The 26,815-nt window shown below is 42.5% G+C and overlaps 1 protein-coding gene across 1 annotated transcript in view; it reads left to right on the top strand.

Annotated features, from left to right (window-relative positions):
• Positions 1–13,460, top strand: part of LOC139685618 (uncharacterized) — a 144,657-nt gene extending 131,197 nt beyond the window's left edge. Inside the window, exon 8 of the mRNA XM_071582555.1 lies at positions 12,944–13,460. Within this exon, the coding sequence (XP_071438656.1) occupies positions 12,944–13,093 (150 nt within the window). The 3' untranslated portion in view covers positions 13,094–13,460. The remainder of the gene's footprint in view (positions 1–12,943) is intronic.
• Positions 13,461–26,815: the final 13,355 nt, after the last annotated feature.

Raw genomic sequence — 26,815 nt, 5'->3', positions numbered from 1 at the left:
GGTTCATCGTCGTTTCAAGACTTTTTATGGTGAAGATGCTGTTGATAAGTTTACTGTAAATCGATGGGTGGTAAAATTTCGTGGTTGCGAGCCTGGAAAACCATAATTGTTGATGAAACACGCAGCGGACGTTCGATCACTGCCACAGACGATAAACATCGCAAACTCGTCGAAGATTTGATTCAAAATGACCAGCGAATCACTCAAAAGCGTATCGCAAACCATATTGGAATATCCAAGGAACGTGTTGGCTTCATTATTGAACAATTGGGATACCATAAAATCTATGTACGATGAGCACCACACCGTCTCACAGACGAAAACAAACAAAACCCTCCTTATTCCTCCGATCTTGCGCCTTGCGATATTTATTTTTTCTTCAACTCAAAAATGCCTCAGGTGTACTCATTACACCTCGGACGATGAGGTGAAGGCAAAAATTTAATAACAGAACGCTGTTTAAATAGCGTTGACATAGCACTAGAACACGTCTCCATACTTCCGCTTCTCAAAATACACCGGATTATTGTAACGACCTCATGCCTGCGTATGCGTGTTCAGGGGGAATGTTACTTCCACATGCCACCAGGAATGCTTCTATAGGTCATTTTGTTTGTGGTCTACAAGCATGTGTGCATTAGTTTTTCAGCCCACCCTCGTATATTGAAAATTCTTCAAGGTCACGTACCTTATAGTCTCTTTACGAAAAGCCCGCATTTCAAAGAAACAGGCTTGATGCTGCACCGCCATAATGCATGGCTGCACATCGCAATTCCTTTTGCTAATTATATTGCAAAAATTCAAGTAAATACCTTTCCTCATTCTCTCTATGGCCAAAACCAAGCTACAATTTACTTTTTCTTGATCCATAATGTGAGAAAACATTTCCACGGAAAGTATTTCCAATCGTCGGAAGGGATGGTGAAGCTTCTGAGGCAATTTTGAAGGACCTCTCAAAAAATTTGCGTAGTTTGCAGCACATCTAGAAGACAGAAAAAAGTTGTCAAAAGAGCATTGTATTCAGTGGGGATTATTTTGAACGCTACTAAAATTCGGAGGATTAGTGAAGGTGCGTTGGTGAGGCAAGTATTACAAATCTGTATTAATCTCCCTCGTAAGCCCACTATTAAGTTTCCATAGATTGACACACACCTCACTCAATTCACTCAATCAATTAGTGAATACAGTAATAATGATATAATTGTAAGTTAACAGACTTAAATGGAATGACAATTTTTTCCAATATTTATTTAGTTTTTCCGGGTGATTTCTGCTGATGACGAATGCTACGCTGTACTGACGACACCATAAATTATCTTGGTAAATTGATACTTTCTTGTTTCGGCCACCAGACATACTCGGACCGGCGCGAGTGGCGACTTTGAAACTCACCGACCGACCACGCCTATCTTCGGACCTTTCCTCCGTCAAAGGGTATTTGAGTCAACGCAGTTTTCTCCACTTGAAAAAACTGCTCTGGGCTCTCACGTCAGATGCTATAAACCCCTTATTAAGTATATGCAAACAAGGTTTCAAGGAAATACATGCATGTACGTTGTATCAAATTCACGCGACGAATCATTGCAGCACTAATACGGTTAACTTGCACATTGAGTATGTAATTGCGGCGAGCTTGTGTGAACCACCACATAATTCAGATTCCTCTTTTGAGAATTTAGATGTTTTTAACGATTCTGCTTGTCACCATCAATGAGAACGGTTGAGTAACTGACTGACAAACCTCAATTTCTCCGTAAATAATTTCTTCTTTTACCTTGATTGCCTAGTATATGATTAAGCATGCGATCCCACAACCCAATATTAAATTTGAGCAAATTGAAATAAAAATTTTCCAAATTAGTTGAACTCATGTGCACGTAAAAAAATTTCATCTTTAATATATTTTAGTTGCAATTCGTTAAAGAAACTGTGATTCACCGAACAAACCTTGGGGGCTCGTACTATTGAACGTGTCGGTGACAAGTCATATATCACGTTGGCCAACACTCGCGGCGAACACACGTTGGATATTTCATGACCCTGAGCAAAGAAGGAACAGAGGGCGGACTCTCGAAATTAAAATATATGTAGATACAGAAGAGAGCCGTCCATTCTGCACAGAATTAAGAGAAAAACAAAATTTGCACTTTTCCACAGATTCATTTGTAACGTACAATGCGTTTCAGTTCATCGAACCATCTTCAGGTGCAAGACCTGAAGATGATCTTTTTGGTGACCTTCTTGTACCTGAAGACGGTTCGATGAACTGAAACGCGTTGCACGTAACAAATAGAACTGTGGAAAAGTGTTCGTTTTGGTTTCCACATAATGACGAACTTCCACTACATCTCGCCTGAATCTGTTGAATATATTGGTTGTTCAGAAAGCACCGAAAACGTCACATTGTTCAAAAATAGCCAAAAGTAGAATTAAGATTACAAGCAACACTCGAATTATTCGATGGAGAGAAATCATTGAGGTGGGCCCCGAGGGAATGATTCCAGCCACGCTTGCCATAAACGGGGCACACCCAAAGGAGAATGCTGGGGAAATGGGGGGCCGAATACGCCGAAACAAGGAATTGATTTTCCCGCGCACAATCACAGTTGGAAACAACAGTTGTACCTCGCGGAAAGTGAAATCGGGGGAAGCGATGGGGGTGGGTGGGTGGATGGGTGAGGCGCAGCCAGGGGGAGGGAGGGGGACATGCAATGTGGGAAAGTGCTCGGAGTCGGCCTTCGTTTCTAGAGTCCCGCGAGGGCGCAGAGGGCCTGCTTGACGCCAATTGATCGGACACAAAAGGGAAACCTTTTATTATTTTTGGCTTCCTCTTGTTTGCACTGCATCCACTTCGAACGCACATATTCATTTAATATTTTCGAGTTGAATATCACTGTTATCAAAATTATTTTATTTATATTTAGCAATGAACATACGAGGTCTGTCCGAAAAATATCCGACCTGCGTTCATATCTCCGCATTGGTGCTAATCTTCGTCATCCGGGCCGTGGCATCCTTCGAAGTAGTCCCCATTTGATTGAAACTCACGCTTCCAGAGGTGCTTCCTCATCTTACTATATATCAGTCTTCGAACACAGATTTTGGAATGGCCTTCAGCTCGCGCGTCGCGTCGCTCAATGTCGGAGAACCGATTTCCTTTGAGCGCCATTTTCAATTTCGGGAGTATACAAAAGTCGCAGGGAGCTTTGTTGGAGGCTGACGAAGCTGTACAATCTTGTGTTTCGCCAAAAGTTGCGGCGTAAGGTTCGATGAATGCGCTGGCGCGTTATCGTGGTGAAGTAACCAGTCACCATTTGACCAGAGACGCGGTCGTTCTCTTCGTATGAATGCATGAATCATATCGCTCAAAATTTTAATTGTTCATGGAGGAATTAATAACACACCAAGAATATCATTCGTAGATATTTTCAAGCGACAGGAATTCATGGAATTTTGATGATGAATTCCATGCCACAAAAACCGTTGGATTACCATGATAAGATGTTGCAAGTGAGGAAGTTACCAGCGTAAAGCCTTTCATCTCGTTACGCGTTCGTAACGGGAACGCCGCATACTCATGCGTTCAAACCTTAAGTCAATTTTTGTGAGGGAAATTGACTTCAATAAATGGATATCTTGAAACACCTACCTTACTTTTAAAACAAAAGTTCTGTTTGCCGATTGTGCCAGCTTTTGCTCACCGTTAAAGATCCCGGAAGAAAAGAGGTAACTGAAATGACATTTGAACTCAGTCTATGCTTTGGTTTCTGGCGGAAGTTATACCAATGGAATTCTAGACCCGAAATTTCACTCGCCAATGACCATTCACAAATGTTATGGTCAACCAGAGGACGTCGGCAGATTAACAAAGTGTCTCCCCGAAATTCTACGCGTTTCCGTCTCAGAATCAAAGAAACTATTGCTTTCGGTGTCCGAGAAGTTTTTGAAACTCAATGAAAATTCATTCATGACGGTTGAAGACTGGATTGTTACTTCTAAATTCTAATTCCGACTGTAATTTTAATCTCAATAACTCGGCTTATATCCTTGGGAGCGCACACAATCCATGTATTTTTCTCAAAGTTTCCTTACTCGAATTTCCTTCGGAATGATCTCAGTAGTTTCCCTATTTATGAATGATATTCCTTCATAACTAATCATTTTGCCATCCAGTTCCAAGTTCATATGCTTTGAAAATCTCTTGGAGAGCATTTATTCCACTTTACAATGTGCGATACGTTCATGCACGCCAACCGTAATGAATTCGGCGAGGATAACGCTCAGCGCTTTCACCCAACATGAAGCAGATTAAAAGAAAAAAATCCAGGAAACATGAATACGTAAGTCAATTGTTTGCGAGTTTAGAAATATTCAAAGCAATTCACTGAACATTAATCAAAATTGAAACAAATGGTGAGGAAAGAGTGGGCTGTGCTCGTCCGATCAAATGTTTATCCTACTCGTGCCGACTGTATCATACATTTCATATCTCTTAGCACGAGTTTTTACGGGTAAAACCCGTTATTTAATTCATCGGCTGTGACTCTAAGGCTGCCTGTAGTTTTTGCGTTCATTAGATAACCGTAATCAGTGCGTTATAGAAGGTTAAGATTGAATTGAGGCACACGTGAAGGTTAAAACGTACAGCGCTCAAATCTCTCGGGATCGATCAAGTCGCCGGCGTCGTCGGTGCATTCGCTCGCTTCCCCGCTCTCGCACCCAAAGCACCCGCCCCCCGACCCCCTGGGCCACACCTTTTGACTGACCCCGCGCTTGTTGCGGGCAAACACGCCCTCCCCCGACCCGCGCGCGCCTCCTCTTCGCCGCGGACACCCACGCCTCCGTGCGCCCCAACGAAGAAATCGATAGAATTGCCTTCGTAAAAGATTGACCGCAACCTCTTGCACCAGCGATTTAAGGCGGACCCTCGGGGAACCCCGGCTCAAAAGAAATCCCCAGAGAGTTATACCGCTATTTCCCTCGATCTGCACTCTACGCAGCTGTTGATGATTTTCACGTTGACGCCATAATCGACTTCGATGATGATGTCGCGCGCCGCATTCTGGGGGGATGTTTCCGCAGCTAGTGGATTGGGCGGGAGAGGGGATGGGTGTCCAAATGCGGTTGGCGTGCCGTGAGAACGGCTGACCCCACGAGTCGAATCCGAGGGCCCTTCTCACGAGGAGCTAATGACCACCCGATGGAAGGGGGGGAGGGTGAGAACGCCAAGGAGAACCCGCAGTTATGGATTGGGGACATGAAAAACATTTTGTTAATACACAATTTAATAGTAAAACAATAGACTTTGTCAAAAAAAATAAAAACATTATAACATAGAATGTACAAAATTAAAACTTTAATTATTATATCTGAAGTTTTAATCTCTTGGTGGAAATCGTTGGATTTCATTTTCTTTGGACACCACGGCACAAAATCTCGCGCAGAACCTGCCTGCCCGCACACGTGCGCACGCACCATTCCCTGCACGCATTTGCCACCAACTGGTCTTGGTGCGTGCCGGTGGAGGTTTTCAGCAGCACCGCCGAGGACTTCCTCCTTCGCCGAACCCATAAAAGTAAGCTTTTCTATCTTGTTCAGTTTCCGAGTAGTTCTCTCGGACAATAGCATTGGTCACAATACAGTATTGTTCCACGCGCATTTCATGCTCCTGATAATGTCAGACAGTTGGTGTGGTTGAGTTCAATGGCACTGTTCCGCAGTGCACGTGACAGTAATTGCACAACTGAAATCGCTTTTCCAGAACAGCTGAAGACCTGAGTCCAATTAATACGGAAGCACTCAGTCGTCAATCGCAATCAAGTACTCAATTCATCAAATACATTTACTCATTCACACAAGAGGCGTGAATCAATTCACTGTTGATAAACCTGATAAATTTACGAAACTTGGCAAACAAGACCACTCTTTTAATTATGAGGTGCAGGATACTATGGATCGCGAGGGGATCGCGTTGATACGGTGGCTACTACATTGGCTTACCACCCCGAGAGCCTGGGTTCGATTCCCGGGGGTGGATGAATTTTGCTGTGGTATCCTGATCCCTACTTCGGGGTGCTACGTGGAAATCACGTTGGGACGATACATGTTAGACCTTAACAATTCATACGCTATCAAATGCTGGCAAAGCCGGCGCCTGGTTTCTCGACGCCATTCTTCGCCCATTTCCTGAAAACCCTAACTTGGCGTCTTTCGCTATTCAGAGCAGGATAATGTTGACGTCAGGTTTCAATTCAGCACATTCCCACCATTCCACGATAGCCCTATCTCACCCAAATGACCCCACCTACCCCCGTGATGGCGCAAATCGCCTCAGCTGCCTGTCTCCCGCTCCCCCTAAACAAATTCCACGCGGGAGCAGCAAACGGTCAAGGTCATCCCAGAGGTTGGTCGGTATCCTTCAAGAAAACTAATTCTTCTGCGGAGATGTGGGGTATAAAATTCGAGTGTTTCATTGAGATACAATATAATGGTTTCTCTTGGCGGTACATGACATAAACCACCGCAGAAAAAAACGCGATATGGTAAATTATAGGTGCACTACGAGCAGAGCCTAAAAATTGCGAACCCGGCCCTCTCACTCTGGAGTCACGATCACGAAGCAGATGAACTGACGGTATTTCTGACCCTCACCTTAATATAGCAGAGGATGTGGAAATTTGTCATGAAACTTGTTTTCTTCGTTTCCGTCATGACACTAGGGCCGTTTCCCTTAAATAAAACCTACGGGGGCCGTCAAGAAAGTAACCTACGTTTCGGCCTAGCGTCGCGGTGAATACGGCTAGAGCCACCGTCATGGTGTCTAAACGTCCCTGCACTCAGTCCACGCACCCTACCTGTGGTGGTGTGCAGAATATGGTTCTTCAACTTTGCTCACTGCGAACTGTTAAAATGTGCGATTAAATAGAATATTCCACGAGTTTTCAGCGATGGCCGTCCAGAAAGTAATTTTCGTTTTGAAATAAAATATGAACCAAGAGATAAAGCAAAGTTTTATTATAAACATTTGAAATTAACATTATTAAACTATTTTTCTATATAGTCGCTATTCAAATTGAGACGTTAATCATAACGATATACAAGCTTTTCAATTCCGTCTCCGAAGAAATTTGCCGCCTTGTAACCAATTTTTTACACCAGCATGTGATTACTGTCGAAGCGCCGTGTTGCAAGCCACGTCCAGCGAGAGATTCGTAATCGTTAATCGTCAATTTTTACGAATTCTTTCGTTGATTTTCACCGCCAGTTCATCTGTCACTGCGGTCCTCGGCGTGAACATTGGTGTTGTGGCTATTTTGAAACTGAATTCACGACTGCCTCACTCCGCCTCCACTCATTATTCCATCTCCGTACACTTAACAAAGTTGCCGCTGAACTTAAATTGGTATGTGGTTCTTTGCTGGTAAAAACCTAATCACAGATTGCACTTCGCAACTCGCGCGGTTTTTGATTCCAGCGCACGATTTAACAGTTCGCAGTGAGCCAAGTAGAAGAAACACATATTGCACATCACCACAGGAGAATGCGTGGACTGAGTGTAGGGACGCTTGGACGCCAAGATGATGGCTCTGGCCCCAGCCACCGCCATGCTAGGTCGAAACGTTAGTTCTTTCCTGGCAAGCCCTCGTATGTTGATTTGGTCACGGAACCTCTCATTTGTAACAACGGTAACAATGCCCACTTCTATAGCATTCTAGATTAGCAAGATGGCATTTTTCAGGAAATACAGTATAGCGAGTGTTAAAAATATATTTAATTTGGCCAGAATGTTAAAAAATAAAATAAAATTGATGACAATCTATAATATCTTCCATTAATTCTTTTCTTTCGTTTCCGCGATGGAATTAGATCTGCTTTGACATTCGATTAAACCTTCATTGAAGCGGCAACCCGCAGTTTCTCCCAGTCGCATCCGTGGCAACAATAGTAACTGTTGCAGCAATCCAGACGAGCAAAACGGAGTGTTTCAGGGAACGGCATTTTCCATTGGCACGGCATCATCCACAGATACCATTCGTGATGTGCATCTGTCACCGCAAACCGCGTTTCCGCCCGTAAAATGGAGTCTAACCGACGAAAGCATGTGCTCAGGATTTCAAACATTTGAACTGCCGAAGGGATACACAGGTGTAAACACTTTCTCGCAAAGAAACACCGCATTAGGGCGGCGATTCCTTTTCACAGCATGAGCGTCACGCACCCTTTAACAGCCGGTCAGACGTTGCCGTCCTCGAGGGAGAGGTCGTGAGAAGCAGGGTGCGACGCCACTGCGGCGACATGTCCATTTCCGTGCGACCGAGGACCACGCTCTTGGTGAGCAAGGACACAATTATGTCCGATCTGAAAGTTCACCCGCATCGTTCCTCGTGAGCCTCCGATCAGTAGCAAGAAACGGACATGCTCCAATGTTTGGGGAAAAAAATAATATAGAAGCATTTGTGTGACAGCGGTGGTGGAAATATGAAACCAGGCCGGGAGGGATATTGAGCGTGAGTAATCGAGTGGTATGGGTGGGCAGCGTGGGGTGGGGCGGAGAAGAGGTGCAGGGGGGCAGAAAAGGTAGGCGGGCGGCGGAGGGGGAGGGGGCGGCGGAGGAGGGGATGTGGGGGGGTGGGGCAGGTGCGAGCCCCATTTTCTGAGAGGGGGTCGCGTTGGTGGGAAGTAGCGGGAGGGAGGGGAGTGACGACGCTGGGCGTGATTACGGAAATAATGCGCCTTTGATGCACGGGGTCGACTAAATAAATCAATGCTCCACACCGTGGCCATCCAAGACTTTCTAAATTAAGTTATGCTGGGTGAAGTTTGAGATAACAGCGTTGGTGTCCACCCATGTCCAATGAAAATGACGGGGCGACGACGGCGTGGAGAACTATAATGGACGTTCAATTTTAATCAATTATAGAAGATACTATTCATGTACACGTGAATAGATAATCACGAGGGCTCTTCAATCTAAATCGACTTAATACCCCGCAAGCTGCCGAAGGGCGTGTGGCGGGGGGTGCTAGGTCAACACCCATAATAAGAAAAAGAAAAAAACACATACAAAAGCCACAAGTTTACACAATCCATAAACAAAACATGGTATGCATTCATGAAAAAACCCTTATAACCCACACACATGCAATTAAATAAACTACGCTCGTACTACGTATATAATAATATGGATAACATAATATGCTATGATATGTAACATACGATGCATGGTATACTAATATAAGGATCAAGATAATGTTACCAAGTTTCATCTGCAGAGAGAACCTTGAAATAAAAAAAAAACCGGCCATCCTCATGTAAAATCAAATGCAACCGTAAGCAAACCTGTACTCGTTTTACGGGCATGAGAAGTCACAGACCCATCCACGCACAAAGGCACATGCGTCCTACGTGCAGTTCCTTTAACCTGCGTGAGGGGCGGGGGGGGGGAGGTACCCAGTGAAATGTTTCATACATCTCATAATCCTACAACTAAAGAACATTCGTTTAAGATCTTCCCCCAATATTCCAGTAATGGCGTGAGTGATAACTTTTTTAATAATGGAAACAGGAACTCAAAATTAAACGAATATGTCTAGATGCCCATTGGTTCCTTAAGCTCGGCATACAAAATCACAATATTTACTATGGAACCAGAAAAGAATAACTCGATTGACTCCCTAGATCTAATCATCAGAAGTGAGGGCTCAACACAGCAATTCTCAATTGACATCCACGGACCAAATCATACCACATGGCTCCCCGCACCCTATCGCACGCAAACTAGCCAGCTTCCGCTCGATACCGCACGGACTCCTCAACATCCAACTTAAAAAATCCCACGGCGAAAAAGACCTAAAAACCATTAAAACCACAGCCACTAACAATGGATACAGTATAAACCTATTAGACACCCCATTACACAAGAAGAGGAAAACCAAAGGATTACAGAGGATAACTTCTTTAACCCAGGAAATATCTCCCTCCACCCGAAACTCACAACGCTGGTTCAGGATCCCTGTCCATCGGCCACCTGTTGAATAAAAAACCACAATAGGTTCCCCAACGAAAAACAGAGTTTCCTTTTAGACCCCTTTAAACCCATCCAAACTATCGAGCAATCCAAAACACAAAGTGGATAGAATCGGGAAAAGTGGAGTACATGAAGTGACGTGTAACTCCTGCCCCGCTAAATACATAGGCCAAACATGCAGAGACTACAAAACAAGAGAAAACGAGCACCGAAATAGCCTACAGAAAGGAGAGGAATCTTAAATGGTCGCGAAACACATCATTGAAACCGATAGACGCCCTAGAACAATTAGAAATATTTCAACAGAAGATCCAAAACGACCTGTTGTTAAATGAAAATTCATTTCAGTCTCACTCCCCTTTACTTGTAACAACATTCAATTAAGCTCTCTCTCACCCGTCGCCACGAGGAACCTAGATCCACCCCATCCATATTCCTACCTCACCCCATCGTAAACCAAAGCATAGCATAACAAAACTAAGTGTTGAACGACCGCGATTTACCCCAATGGAGGACGAACCTTTCTTCCCCCTTCCATCCCCCCCTCACACGGACTGACCCTACCTCGGGGCCGGCCATTCGCCCTAGTCCCGACCCGAAGCAGGAAGACACAGGCCTCCCACTAACTGCAACTGCAAGAGGCCGATCGGCCAACGGACCCCACGCGCGACACCACAGGACACCGCCACCACTTCTCCCCCGCACACCGTGGGGAGAAGGGACGATGGAATACGGGAATAAGGAGAAAAGACCATTTCATCGCAACCGACTTTGGTCTTCCTATTCCTTCGTCTTTCCCTCTTCCTCCAGAAACCCTCCACCCCCACTTTTACCCGCTTTTTCCTCCCATCCCTAGAGCTTCGCTTTTTCCCACTTGCCTAACCCCTCTCAGCACGTGGAGAGACCTTGGTTTCCCCACCTCCTACATTTAATATAAATAAAACAACACTCGCACGTTATTTGTTAATAATTTCGACGGAATTTAGCTCCGTCTACTGTTAACTCGTACTTCAGTTTCTTCCGAGGAATACGGAGCTAAATTCCGTCGAAATTTTTAAGAAATAACGTGTAAGTGTTCTTTTTATGTGTTCTTATATTGCCACAGTCCAAGTTTTTTTATTCAGCACTTCCTCGTTACTTCGACGAAATCATATATATATATATATATATATATATATATATATATATATATATATATATATATATATATATATATATGTATATATATACGACGGCCGAGCCGTCGAAACGTCAAAACAGCATATTGTGAGTGTCCTTTCTTTGTGTCTCTATGGTTTAAAAATCTACATCTGTGTTTATATATATATATGTATATATATATATGTATATATATATATATGTATATGTATATTTATATATTGGACTTGTACATTGAGAGCTTCACTGATTAAGTGCATCGAAACTGGATGTGAAGACATTTTTATTTGGTGGAAAATTGAAGTAGTCTTCGTCCTTGTTATCATAAACATATTGATTAATACGTATTCCTACGGCACTCTACACGTTTAAATAAGCATTGGTAATAGGTGAGCGCAATGATGCCGCGAAGTAAGCAGTTTCTCACTCTATAACTAACCTGAGTGCTCAGTTCGTAACCGACCACTGTCCTAATGACTGATGAACTTTTAAAAGCAAGTTTATATTTTCTTGCTCCTCGAACGATTCACACTGAACATTTCAAATTTTACCAATATATGTAAGAAATGTTTGTAAAGCAGTTATTTTTTTAACTCATAAGAATACTAAATGATCCTCTATTTGGTCGTTTAATGTTGGAAAAGTGATCATTTACGGATTCAGTGCGTCGAGTTTATTCTAGGAAGAGCAAATTTTCGCAAATAGTCGGGAAAGAGGATTCATATCGGAAAAGAAATACTTAGTTATTCCACATATATTTTATTAAACACGACCAAGGTTTCGACTTACAAACCTGATGATGACTAGGTGGAATATGTAGAATAACTAAGTATTTCTCTTCCGGTAATAATCACTTCCACAATGTGACGCCTCAAACCATTCTATTCAAGAGGATTCTAGATTATTTCATTCGCCACGGATTTTTACTCAAATACATGCCTTTAGATCGCCATTAAATGATGATAGCAATTAGTTCTTGGGTTCATACAAATAAATATTTCCTGTAATGACTGTGACCGCCACTTTTATACAATTTTTCTGAAAGTAGAGGCACATAGAGTCTTGCATATTCACGCCCTAAAATGTGCCTTACTTATTCTTTCCCATTCGGTGTAATTTGCTGCCAATTTAGTTCGAAATCATTCTCGTAAATATGTTTCCATGATGAACTTGGCCAAGTAAATAATGTCGGAGGAGTGGTTCTCTCCTAAATTGTCAATCTCCTAGCAAACGATTTCCTGTTTTGGCCATTCAGTGGGTGATAATCACCCTCATGGAAATCGACGAAGTTGCGGAATGTGACATATCTGATCTGATTGGTTTCTGTGAGTAACTTACAGCGGTTCGCAGGTGAGAGCAGAATATAAGTCATTGTAGTAGACTGTCGGATGATCCCCGCGCAACAAAATTTTCTCAATGGGGCATTTTATTCTACAAGGACCTGTTGCCCATCCTCCTATATATTCAAAAAGGTGTCTCATTGAGAGTTTAGTAATATGAAAAACAACAATTTAGACATTTACGGGTTCTTGGACTACGGAATTGGACCCACTCAACTTTCTCTTTGATGTCGACAGTACTATCTAAATATTTTCGTCGCATAGACATAATCCATTGCTTGCCTTAAATAAATGTTGTTTATTTTTCTTTCTTAATTACGGATGGTGTCCTAACACCCCCCGCCACACACCCTCGTCCGTAGCCGCCACGGGGTGACGCAACAGACCAAACTGACCCCCCCCCAAATATTCTATGCAGGCGCACCCCCTGGACCTCCAGTACTTCGACGCCGCGTTCACCCGTGAGCCGGCCAAATTGACGCCGACGAAGAAGCATGAGGGCATCTGCGCCGAGGACCAGTTGCAGTTCGATGGCTTCTCGTACACCAACCCCAACGCCACGGACTGATCGCCGCGCGCCTCCGGAATCGCACACCGCGCCTCGACTGCCTGCGACATCGGATCCCCGCCGTGCGGTGGACGGTGTCATCTAGGACATTGTACGGCGCCTAAAGACATGAGGAGGAACAGTTCGACGGCTCCCGGGTCGTCGGGGAGCACGCGACCCGCGGCTTGGTGGCGCGAGTCCCCCCGCGGGCGGCGGTGGCCCCGTGGGACCCGTGCCATTGGCGGACGGGGCTGCCCTTCCACCGCCGCCGTCGCTGTGCCGCACCACGCCAACGAACGGGCGCACACATAGGACTAAGAGAAAGACCTTCGAAAGTTTATGTACTTTTGTAAGTAAAATGTAAGATAATATTTGAATATAAAAAGGAAAAATTCTAGTCACAAAAATCCCCGCATTTGTCAACTCATTTATTTGTACCCATTCCCTCAGCCAACGAGCGGTAAAGTGGTTGTACCAGTGGGGGGGGGGGTAATAAGGGGGCGCGGCCGCACCCCACCGCCCGCCCGAGTTTTCCCCCGCAACCCCTTGGATCGACATCAGTCAGCAAAGACGTGCCATCCCAACGAAGTCGAAACCTTCGTCCTCCCATCCGGACCACGGGGATCCAATGAGTGTTTCAGTCCGTCGACAGTTGCCGACTGCATGACCGTCACAGCTGCTCTCCCGCCTTCCTCGTGCAGCCTCCGATTCTAGTCCGGGCCGTCTCTGAAGGTGCATGCCCAATCCTCTTCCTAGTAGCTATAGTGATCAGGGGAAGCGTAGGACAGCCGAGGCCATTTGCGCCATAAGGGATGCATGGGAAAGGATGAAGGATGGAGAGAAACCCGGCGTGGGCATTAGCCTACTCCTAACGAAAGGCGGAAAGGGATCCGCGGTTTAATGTCCCATCCCACGGACGTCGAACTCACTTAAAGTTCTCTCCACAAAGCGCCTCAAGTAGGAATCGGGATACCACAGAAAAAGATCCGTCCTCTACTCCTCAGCATCGTTTTTCCTTTTTCATTTAATCCCTCCATTCTCTCTTTGTTTTCCATCTCCGAAGTCAAGGTTTCGAAATGCTGTCTCTTCCCCGGTCTCGTTTCCTACCCACTTTCTTTGGGTGAACAAATGCCTTCATGTGAACCTATGTCTCTACGTCTAACTCTAACTCGTCTGGAGAATAAATCACTTCGTTATCAGGCACTTCTTAGCTTGAGGCACTCTCCGTAAAACTCCATCTTTCCTTTCTCCTTACATCAAATGGTGGAGGAAAACGAATGTTTCGTGCTCCTTTTGACTCTCCTAATCTACCACCTGCCTGCATCTCCTCTCTTCCACATATTACACTTTTATTTTTTATAATGATTGCTTCCCTGCAAAAAATTTGATTCAACCATTCCATTTTGCTTCAATGCTGCCTACCATGTCTTCTGAATTCTCCAAGAGCAATGTCGCCCGCAACACGGAGCTGGTCCTCCTGAAATCCATTCCGGTTGTTCCGTTCTTTCTTAATTGCCACAGTCGAGTTGAATACGTCCGTTGAGGAATAGGATCCTTGTCTATTTTTTTCGCTTCTTTTTGTCTTCCATTATTCATTTTAATTTGAAAGTTATTGGTTTTTGCATAATCAGTTTCATGCAGTTTAAATCCATTAAAAGTATGTCTAGCGACTTAGCATCTGTTCCATTAGAAAATGACGTAAATAAAATGCATACCATTTGTCTTCACTTTTCTTGTTTTTCTAATATTATACTTGATATATATATATATATATATATATATATATATATATATATATATATATATATATATATATATATACATTTTCTCTCAATCCTTTTGTGCTTCGGACGCTGGTGTAACTAGACTAAACATTTGGGGTTTCTAACATCTCTCGCTCCTTGATTTCGTCACCTTTGCCACCATTGCACTCTCCTCAAAGCCCTCCTGGTTAATTAACGCTTTCTCGGCTGCCTTTGGTTATTTCAAACTGGCCAACTTGTCGCTTCTCTCGAGCGCCTTCGTCATTTCTCCGCTGACCTCGCCCCTCTGTTTCTTGATGCCTTTTATACCCTCTCGCGTTTTGCGTGCGAGTGTTGATATTAATTAAATACATTGCCTCGAAAGATGTACTCAGCTTCTATATACGTATTTAACGGACCATTTTTATATCTATGCAAGCGGTCAAAGCAGTAACGCGACGAGGTAGCCGTTAATGCGACCGTTGTTCTGCTCAGTGTGTGGCCATGAAAGGTATGGCACCAGATTTACCCCCCCCAGGTAATTGGCTGACCAACGCGGCCTAATTTTATTACATCTATTTTGTAATTGACGCACTGTCCATTTTCAATCTTTAATTATAAAATTTCATAACTGTGCATTTCTATGTTTAACTCTAGACCCCCATTTTTTGGCATCAGTCCAGAATATCTGGTTGATATCCTTAGTAAGTAGCCGCAAACAAATGGAATAGCGTAATTATTTCTATGTCAAAATGTTTAAACTACGTAAAACCGTTCATTTGGTCTGCATATAATCTAAAGAATGCTAAAGTGAGAACATGTAGCTAGTTTAAATCAAAAAGATTTATTTTATTATAAGGTAATCTGCCAGTTAAGGTAGGATTTTGGTCTGACGCAACTACCGAATGAATATTTTGTTACTTCCAACAAAACACTCAATCCAGCAACCTACTCTACATCAGGCCCGTCTTCACCTCTGAGTACTTCCTTCCTCCCTACATCCCGTCCAACATCCCTATCCTGTTCCTACCCTTTCCTCGTTCGCCTAACATTATCCCCTCTGTGACAGTTTTCAGCATTCCGCTGACTGTCCATAAGCCCTTCATCCATTTTTCCCGCCTCCATAGGATTTCTCCCAACAAACCCCTCTCTTCGCCCACCATACCAAGTACTTCCTCATTTGTTTTCCTTTCGGTCCATTTCACCTTCTCCATTCTTCTCCACGCCCACATCTCAAAAGCCTCCAATCTATATCTATCCTCCTGCTTCAATGACCACGTTTCCGCACCGTACGTAGCTACGCTCCATATGAAAGCGTTTACGATTCTTTTCTTAATATCCCTACTCAACGCCCCTGTCATCAACTTCCTCCTCCCTGTCAATTCTTCTCCTTACGTCCCTACCACTTTGACCGTGTTGGTCCAAAACACTTCCGAGTTACGTAAACTGTTCTATCTGTTCTATTTTTCCGTCCTATTTAATGTTTAGCTTAGCCTTTTTCTTTCTGTGAAATCGCATAACCTTTGTTTTATTAATATTGATTCTCATTCCATTGGAGAAGAGTAAGTCACCTATATTCCTTCCCACCTTAATTGCATTTCTCTAATGAGCTTCAACCCATCGACGATTGCTTTTTCTCCATGGTTAAGAAGGATTTTATTTGCTTGATCACTTTCATATTGAAGTCACATAACTTGAGTGTGTTCAACAATTTCTCGCGAGGGACCTTGTCGAACACTTTTTTGAAATCTTAACGCATAATCTACCTGTGTGCACCGTTTAATTATTGCACCTTATATTCCCTATTATTTACAATGGCTCCTCAAATTGAAAGTATGAAGTACACTTAAATATATAGCTACACAAAGCCTCAGAAGATGCCACGATGGTTTGTGTCGAGGTTATAAGGTTACTAGCCATTCATATATGGTCAAGTCCCCGTTTTAACACCCATATCAACTTCAATGTAACGATTTCAGAGTGTGAAAATCATTCGCTTTTACCGGGATTCAAACCTGGATCCCTCGATGCCCAGCCGAGTGCTTTCGTCAGTCAATCTATCGAGGCGTCCTCTTAAACTTTGAAAATGTTTTCTCGGCCGGACATCGAGGGATCCGGATTCGAATCCCGGTCAAGGCGAATGATTTTTACACTCTGAAATTTTTGCATTGTCATGCATATTAGCGGATGACTCCGTCAAAAGTTACTGTTGCGGCATCTCTCGCAGTGTCTCGCACCATATGAACATTCATTTGTTTATAAACACAAACACGCGTACTCATAAATATGCATACGAAAATGTCTACGTGAATCAATCAAGAGAGGATTGCTTTTGACTTAACTATGGGGAAAAGTTATATTAGACTAAAATCATTAATGTTTCCAAGACAAAAGCAAGTGATTAGCGTTGATTTCGTTATGATTGCGTATCGTGCGAGGGAAGACACATTATTGTAAATTTTTCGGTGACGGTACTCCAATCTTCCAATTACTGAAGATTCCTCGAAAGAAGTTGTTTCGCGACTATTAACTTTGTCCCCACTGCTTTGACTATTTTGGACCAACACACTTCCAAGACAGGGGAACTTGGTCACCTGCTCTGGTGTGTGCCCTCCTCATTCAACATTTGCGATGGCTTTTACATTCCCAGAAAAAAATTTATTTACATTTGTGTCCCAAATGTGTCGCACTGGTCGCCTGACTGAAACGCTTAATTTTGATCATCCCCAAATCTAACTTATGTTATGTATTCCCGACCGAATATCATTCCTACCTCCAAGTTCTTCCCATGTCTCTTAAATTATTTCCACTACATATACGTTGAACAACACCGGTAATAATGAACACCTCTGCCTTACTCCTCTTCCTAACACCCGCCATCCGGACTCTCCGTCCCCCACCCGCACCTGAGCAGGCTGAGGCATGTCCAGGTTGCGGATTAGCCTCCTGTCCCTCCATTCGATTCCTATTTTCTGCAATATACTCATTAGTTTTGCCCAATTCACTCTATCAAACGCCTTTTCTAAATCTACGAATCAGGAAATTTTATCTTGATTTTATCCTAAGCTCCTCTTTCTTGAAATCAAATATATATTCAATTGGCAGTGGGGTGTTGAAGACTGTAATAGAGGGGAGAATGTTAGGCAACGGAGGAAGGGGCAGGAATAGGATAGGGATGTTGGACGGAATAAAGATAGAAAGGAAGTATGTGGAGTTGAAGACGGGCTTGCAGGCTACGATGCTGGGTTGTGTGTTGTTGGGAGAGACAAGAGATTGTATGGTACCTTGTCTCCATCCAAAATCTACCTTAACCGGTAGATTGTATTATACACGAGGAGTATCCGAAAACTATCTTACCTGCGTTCATGCACGCGTGTGGTGTTCGTCATCCGGGTCGTGGCATCCTTCGCAGTAGTCCCCATTTGATTGAACCACACGCTCCCAGCGGTGCTTCCACATCTTAAAGGAGTCCTCAAACGCAGATTTTGGAATGGCCATCACTGAGAAGATGTGGACACAATAAAGCAAAGAACGTCGAGAAAACTAAAAAGCCTACCTGCCGAGGAGTTCCAAGGGTTCTTTAAACAGTGGATAAGATGATGTAATAAGTGAATAGCAACGAATGGAGAGTACTTTGAATGGGGACAAAATCGACATAAGCTAAATTTTGCAACATAAAGTTTTCATTGCCTCAGTTCGCGTATTTAATGGACAGACCTCGTATGTGCTCAAAGTCAGTAAAGCGTGTCATCGTATCTACATCTGCATAATACTCCACAAGCCGCCGCAAGGGCATATGGCGGGGGGTGTTAAGGCGCCACACTTATTAAGAAAATAAACCGCATGCAAAAGCCGCAAGTTTATTCCATCCACAAACAAAAAATGGTATGCATTCATGATAAAACCCTTACAACCGACATATGCAATCACAAAAACTACCAACTAACATACACATGCACCTACAAATACACCCGATGTCTTGGCAATGTTTAATTTTGTTTCGACTTGTAAATTCAATGTTTGTAATGTTTCTCAAGTGACTTCGGTTTCTTACTATTATGATTTCTGATTGTTCGGGGAAAGAATAAGTATTTGTTACTATCTGTACTGGAATCTATCTCCCTTATTTTATCTTTGTGGTCTGATCTACGTAAGTAGTGTGGGGCCATTAGAATTCCTTCAGTGTCATAGTTAAACTCGTTTGTTCTGAACCTTTCTAAAAGTCCAAGCCTCGCTTGTTCTCTCCGCACTTCAAGTGGTCCCCAGCCTAATTCCCCTGAGAGACCTGTCACCCTTGTGTTCCTATAATAACAACTTTGAAAGAATCTGGCGTATTTTCTCTGGACTTCATTAATTATTTTTGCCAAATTTCCTCCCAAGGATCCCAAATATTTGTGGCATATTCCAAATGAGGTCTAACTAGAGGGAAATAACACCTTTATTAAACTTTCTCATTACATTTCACCACCAGGATGTGTCTTGGATAGCCATTGGTGAAATGGATAATTATTTGATTTCAGCATTGATTCTTTCTGGTACCGAGGAGACCTTTTGCCATTGTAATGCATGTTTGAATGAGGATACTTTTTTTGAATAACTTAAAAACCGCAATGAGGAGGTGTTGGCGTGGTAGGTTCTAGATCATTGAGAAATGGAATCCGGCGACATGTTGTTTAGCAGGCGTGAATAAGAAGAACAACACTTTCTTTCCTCCGACGTCATTTTGATGCATCTTTCATGGTTTAAAATTTTAAATATTTGGTTATGACCAAGTGGGCTACCATATTTTTCGGTTTCCAAGTTTCTTGCAGCCAAAGATTTTGTAGCAGCGATGGGCATTAAGATGTATTTTCCTAAAGAGATGTGTACAGCTTTATGTCTTGGGGGAGAGAAGAGGATATAACATTTCCGAATCATTAGTTCGCTCCAGCTCGAATAGTCAAACTTGTCCTAGGTGAATGCCACTCGAAGCCATCTCTAAATGTGAAGTGAATATTCAACGACTCAGACAGGCCACTAAACACCCCCATGCAACGGACGAGGCGTTGGCAACACCGGTTTGTATTTCGAATAAAATAGTTGCCTCACATAATTACAGGGCGTGTTGACAACTCAAATATATATTTTTATATATGTATAGATAGCGTTATTGCTGACTGTTGTGTTCCGGGCGCTTATTCTTCTCAGTCATGAAATTCGAATCAATACTTTTTGCAAAAAAAATTATTTATAACTTGATTCTTTCCTGCATTTAAATACTGTCGAGAGTTTGAAACGGAATCAAGAGCAGATTGTAGGGAAACGGCATCAGATTGGCAATCAATGTTTGAAAATTTTGAAATCGTCTGCGTAAAGCAAAATATTGCATCCAAGGCGGACGACATAGTCAATAATGTCGTCTAAGTAAAATGAAAATAAGAGATGGCCAAGGACACTGCCCTGTGGTACCCCGTTCGGTACAGAAAGAGGAGGAAATGCCTTCATTAAGAACACGCTGTCTGCGGGAGCTGAGGAAGCTGCGGATTAAAGAAAGGAAAATGCCATGAATGTTGTACCAATGTTTGAGTTTATGGCCCTGCAGGGAGTGGTTAAGGGAGTCAAATGCTTTCGAGAAGTCAATATTGCAAGCATCAAATTGAGAGTAAAACTCAAAAGAGTATATGATATGTCGGTGTAGAACGGCGATATTAGTGAGGCATGATCTACCGGAGAAAAAGCCGTGCTGATAGGGAAAGAGATGTAAGGGAAGGTAAAGTGAAGAAGACGATCATGAATGATACGTTCGAAGACTATTGAAAGTACGGACAATATGGAGATCGGACGGCAGTTTTGAACGGAACACTGACGGCCAGATTTTAGTATTACGGTTACATTAGGAGTCTTCCATTGAGAATAGAAGGTGTCACTGGAGAATGATTTGTTGAAAATAATAGAGATCGGAATATAGAGTGATGAAGCAGTGTGGTCGAGAAAAAGAGAACCGATATGGTCGAATCCAGTAGATTCTGAGGAGGGCATCGCGGTTAAATAGTTCAGAACTTCTTGAGGATTGGTTGAGATAGAGGAGAGGGATTGTGAACAAACGGATTGAAGCTGCGGGGGAGGGGAGGTGGGAATGGTGAGGTCGAAGTCAAAGCATAAGTAGTCGTTTAAAGTTGAGGGACGGTCACTACCCAGAAAGTACTCATCCTTCATGAAAAAACTAAAATTGGGATTCGACGTGACCTCCGTCTGGTGTTGATTAGTGACCAAAATCTTTCGGAGTTGTCCAGAAATCCCTCTGTTATTCCTTAAATATAGTTTTTGTGGTGAGGACCACGGAGAAAACACGTATGGCGTCGAAGGGTCACGAACGAAGCACGGGCGTGAGGATAGTGGTGACGCTTCCATAATTTCCAAGCCTTGAGTTTGTTTTTTAGAGCGGGAGTCGTTTCCGGTGAATGGCAAAGAGCACTGTTCTTCGAGACACGTCGCGACGGGACACCATGGCGCCGTTCAGGAGATCGTAAAAGACGTCCAGGCCTTCCTCGGGTCTGCCGCACCCCTGGAGCTCCCAGGGGATGAGGGAGAAGACAAGGTTTATTGCGGCTCAGTCAGCGTGTTTCCAGGCTCTAGCGATCCTGGGGGGAGGTGAAGGTCGAGGGGGCGTGGAAAGGGGTAGGGTAAGGGTGCACTCGAGGTCAGATGAGTAGATGTTCCTAGCCGCCGCCACCGAGGGAAGTTGGAGGGAGGATATCACCAAATCAAGCGTTCCCAGATGAAATAAAGTTAAAATTTATGCAATAAATGATATAATAAATGTATGTAATAAATAAAATGAAATTGAATAATTTATAAAATAATTTTAAAGTTTTAAATGGGTGTCGCGCCCCCCAAATGTCATCTGCGTGCGATGGAGTTGCCATCTATTATTATGTCAGCGAAAGGCTTTATACCGAATTTTATATGTACGAGGCGTGTTCAGAAAATAACGGGATCTTTTAAATTTCGCGGGTTTGGAGAGTCCGATTGTCAAATTTTTTTTATAGTATTGGCATACATGTCGCTGAAGTATGATAAAATTTTCAGCTGCTTTTATTGCTTACTTTGTCTGTGGTAAACGCTAAGGTTAGCGGTGTTCTTATGAGCTCGGCGATTTTCGTTGGTTAAAACAAATGGAACAAAGAATATGTATCAAGCCTTAGTTTCGACGTCATATCCGTAGACTCATGTTTCTTCACCTGTTATAACACGTTTCAGGAATTCTGCATCGTCATTGACTTCATTTAGTGGCTCCTGAGCAACTTCCATTCGCCGCTGTTTTTTTTTTTTCAAAATTTAACAATTTTTGAACAAATTTTGCTGTCACGCGTTTCATACCCAAAACATTCTAAAATATTTTATGGCATGAGCCAATCGATACGCCGGCTTGATATCAGTGACTTGTCTGGCTGTGATTCGGCGAGCATTCATAATCATTTCTTTCACTTTTTCCGCGTTTTCATCGGTTGTTGATGTGCTGGGGCGTCCAGGGCGTTCATAGGCCTTTGTTAACATTACACACACTTAGTTAAACCTTATTTCTTTTTTACGCAAAATTTGATACAAATTCTTTGATCCATTTTTTTAACAAATGAAAATCGCCGTGCTCATAAAAACACGTTTGACCTTATCGGCAGCCACAGAAAAAGTAAACAATGAATACAGCTGAAAATTTTATCATATTTTAAGGGCATGTATACCAAAATAATGAAAAAAATTGGCAACCGGACTCTCCAAATCCGCGAAATTTAAAAATTCCCGTTATTTTCTGAACACACCTCGTGGGTTGCCAACGCCTACGACAGACCACCTTCCGCAGATCTTATTCGCTCCTGGCAGGTATACGTCATTCTCCACCCCACTGCCCCTCAACAGCTTCACCGTTTGCGGCTTGAGGATAACGGATAGAGTCGAGGGCCTCTCCTCCTCCGGAGTTTGGCGTCACTCGCCCCTTACCTCATTGGAATACGATCCAAAATGGTTAGGAAGCTACGGGATAAATAAATGTATCATAGTCAGGATTCACCAATTTTTAACAGGCCGCGAGCGAGCAAAAGGTCGCAATTGATGGCGTATACTCCGACAAAGGAAGCATCTCATCGGGAGGTTCACAAGGAACCGTTAATCGGGCGCTATTGTTCCTTTCATGCATTAATGACATAAATTTTCAGGTTCCGAGTAAAATTCGTCTCTTTGCTGACGATGCCGTAGCATATAGGGGCATTTAAAGTCATGAAGAGAGGGAATCATTATCTAACGACCCAAATTCGACACAAAAGTGGAGAGAAGTGGGGGCTAAAATTAAATTTGAAGAAATCCGTTTCGCTGAGTTTTCGAGGAAGAGTGTTGCAGCCTGCGGAATGCGGAAACATGTACAGCATACAGGAAACCATAGAATCGGTGAAATATTTGGGTGTTACGATGATATCGGATACATCCTGGAGAAAAAACATTGGTAAAATTCGCGAAATAGCAAATAAAAAGTTAGGATTCATGTAACGGACACTTTGGAAATGTAATGAGAAGGCTAAAGAGTTCTATTATTTTAGGTTAGTATGGTCTCACGTAGAGTACGCTGGGAGTGCATGGGATCCTCACGAGGTAGGATTAGTTTTAGAACTAGATCGAGGGCTACGTAGAGCAGGTGGTTAAGTGAAAGGTTGGCATCAATAACGCAGTAGTGTCACGATACTATTGGAAAAAATAGGATAGGAGCCGCTAATTAACCGTAGGTTAAATATACTACGTAAATTGTGGTAGGTCTGAGGATGTGAAAGACATCTAAGGCCCCGACTAACTGTGGTAGATCAGATCACGTCCGTAGAATCAGGGAGATAGATAGTAGAACGGATGGATTTAAAATGTCTTTTTTTCTTCGCACAAATAGAAATAGAAAGAGACATGACCGCGGGCACTAAGAGGATAATTAGTAATGGTAATGTTTATCATTTGTCGAAATCCTGCATGCATTTAAATAGACCCTTCTTTATAGCATTGTTCCCGCGACACTTTAATATATTCTGTTTTTTAATATTCTTACATATTTTTTGTTCGAGTTCATAAGCACACTGATATCTGCGTAGCAGTGTAATGGTGGTGCATGCATGGCCGGTGACCCAACGCCCCCCGCCAGTTGCCTTTGCAGCGGATTGCGGGGTATTATGTAGTTGTTGATTAATCACGTGCCCCTGTGTAATGACTTTCCAGGCGACGAGCATTTCTCAGGCGAGCTTAATTTGAATTAGTTTTCATCGGTATTATATTTAATAGAGTTTTAATCTATTTTAGGAGTCGCATGTTTCGAATTTAAGAAGACTGACTCTTCATTTAAAATGATTTTCCCATAAATTCTTCATTATCAAATACAAGTAATTTGTTACAAATGAAATGACGAGAATTTCAATAAATATCGTTTCCATAAATGATTATTTTCATTTAAATGCATCTTTCGTTTCCGCAAGATAAGAATTTTTCCCAAAATAATTATTGAATGTCATTTTTATATCTGATGTTCTTCCCTGGCATAGTCACATTCCTTTTTTCATGTTGAGAAAAGAAATTTGCACGTACCAAAGCTAAAAGGAACACGGGTCGGTATCTAATTTTTAATATTTACCAATCTGTTTTCCGTGAGTTATACGCCAATGAAATGCACTTAATAATCAATAGAAAGTGATAATTTAATTTTCTTAAAGCCGTATTCTCAGAGCCTCTGCAAATAATAAGGAAAAATAAATAGGAGCGTTTCGTATTTGATAATGTTGCCTTAATTTAACTTCTTCCGGTGAAAAATACAAAACTAAAGAATAAAATGAATTATTTACATCACAACAAGTCTTTCTGCAAACATGTTTTGCGTCAATATGTTCACTTGTTTGACGCGACGTTCTTGGTATCCCGGAAATTAAGAGCCGGGTGTCATAGCAATAGACGCGAGAAGCACGCGCGGAAGATTTTTATCCGTTATTTTCTTTCAAAGAATTCCGTTTTTTAAGTCGCATATTCCACTTTTATTTGCAAGCATTTAGACCGAATGACTGCATTGAAGGAAATATTCTCGAAGGATTTGAGCGGATGCTTTATATTCGCTAGAGTGAAGGGTGATTGCTCGTTCTGGCTTACCCCCTCGGACTACAGATTAGTGAGGCAGTCGATGGAGGACAACTTTTACTACTTTCGAATAAAGTTTACGGATTTTGTGAATAGTTTTTATGGTCCAGTATTCAGAACACCTATGTTTCATATTTTTGCGTGAAAACGTATTTATCTGTAGCTTTTTATTTCACATATATATAGAAGCCCACCCTCTTTCAATTTGCACCACATACTTCCCTGGCCTAGAATCTCGGCGATAAATCCTAAAACACCTCTACCCTATCCTCAAAAACCATAATTCAACCGCGAACCTTTTTCCCAAATGTCCCTTTCTTACTTTCAAATGCCCCACCAACTTATCAGATCTTTTGAAATCAACCAATCCACTCCTTAAATCCCCAACCCGTGCTAAAACCACTCCAACGCCATGCAATAAACCCAGATGCAAAACATGCCCTATTTTCAAAACCAAAATCCCATCCCTCTCCCACCCGCTTTTTAACTCTCTCCCACCAATTCCCTCCTCTACTTGCACATCTAGCAATGTAGTGTACCTTCTGAAGTACCAACTTTGCCCTGCCTATTATATTGGGCAGTGCACCACACCCCTCAATATCAGAATCAACAACCACCGAGCCTCATGCAAAAACTCTTCCTTAATTGATATGCTCCCTATCCCCAAACACGCCTCCGAACACAACACTCCCTTTGATAAATGCTATAGTGTGTCCATCATAGCATCCCTCCCACCCTCTGATCCTCCTCTGAAACTGAAAACATTAGAGCAATCCTTCATCTGGCTCTTGGAGTCCTGGAACTGGCCAGGAATCAATATTAGGCATTAATTACCCTGCTTCAATTATATTTTCATCCCCCTTCCACCCCCATCACCTTCTAGATTTTCCCCTTCCTTCTAACGCTGCCCCTCCAAACCCGTCCCTTCGGAATTCTCTCCCCACCTTCCCCTTCCATCCATTGTTCCAGCCCTCGTATTCCCTCCAGTTCTGTCCCTCTCTTCCTTGATAAAGGTGGTCACGACCACCGAAAATTCGAAAAATAGTGAGTCTCTTTTTTTTGTGTGTTTCTTTGTTTTTGTCTGTGTCCACTAGTGCTAAGTGTTATACATTATTATTCACGTCCGTGAGACTTTCAAAAAGTGATATATATATATATATATATATATATATATATATATATATATATATATATATATATATATATATATATATATATATATATCGGTCGCGGTAGTTGAGGGGTATTCCATATATATGTATATCAGAATTAATCCATAAATATATGTGCATAAATGATATTTGTGAAACTATCACGGACATGAACAATAATAATAATGTATATCAAGTTAAAACTAGCGAACAGAAAGAAAAACACAGAAAAACCTAAAAAAAGAAAAGAAACATACACGTTTACGAATTTTCGTTGTCCAGCGACTTTGATCGAGGAAGAGGAGGAAGAAACTAAGGAGCTCCTTCCTTATCTTACTCTGAGAACATTTTCTTACTCCGGAATCAAAATTACATATGAGTATTCTAGCTTGAAGGCAGATAATTAATCTTTATTCCCTACCGCAAAGTGCCTCGTATCCTTGTGATGTCCTTTAGTCACTCAAGTACAGCATTGTCGCCTGCAAACCGCTACACATATTCTTTCTCTGTGCATGTGTACGTCACGGCTAATTGTTTCCTTTTTCTCGTAAACTGTTTATTAAATAAATTAATGAGACGATAATGAGTACCACTGTCTCGGAACTACACTCTTCCTCCTTGTTTTCAGCCGGTCTAATCCCTGCCGTCAGCTATCTACAAGTATGTGTACATGTCTACACTTCTGCTATCTACATTTAAACAGAGGATGTAGTCATATC

Source organism: Hetaerina americana, unplaced genomic scaffold, assembly GCF_022747635.1.
Source record: "Hetaerina americana unplaced genomic scaffold, ioHetAmer1.1.p SCAF_119, whole genome shotgun sequence".
NCBI lineage: Eukaryota > Metazoa > Arthropoda > Insecta > Odonata > Calopterygidae > Hetaerina > Hetaerina americana.
The sequence above is the reverse complement of the archived record's forward strand: the minus strand, read 5'-3'. Positions and strand labels throughout refer to the sequence as shown.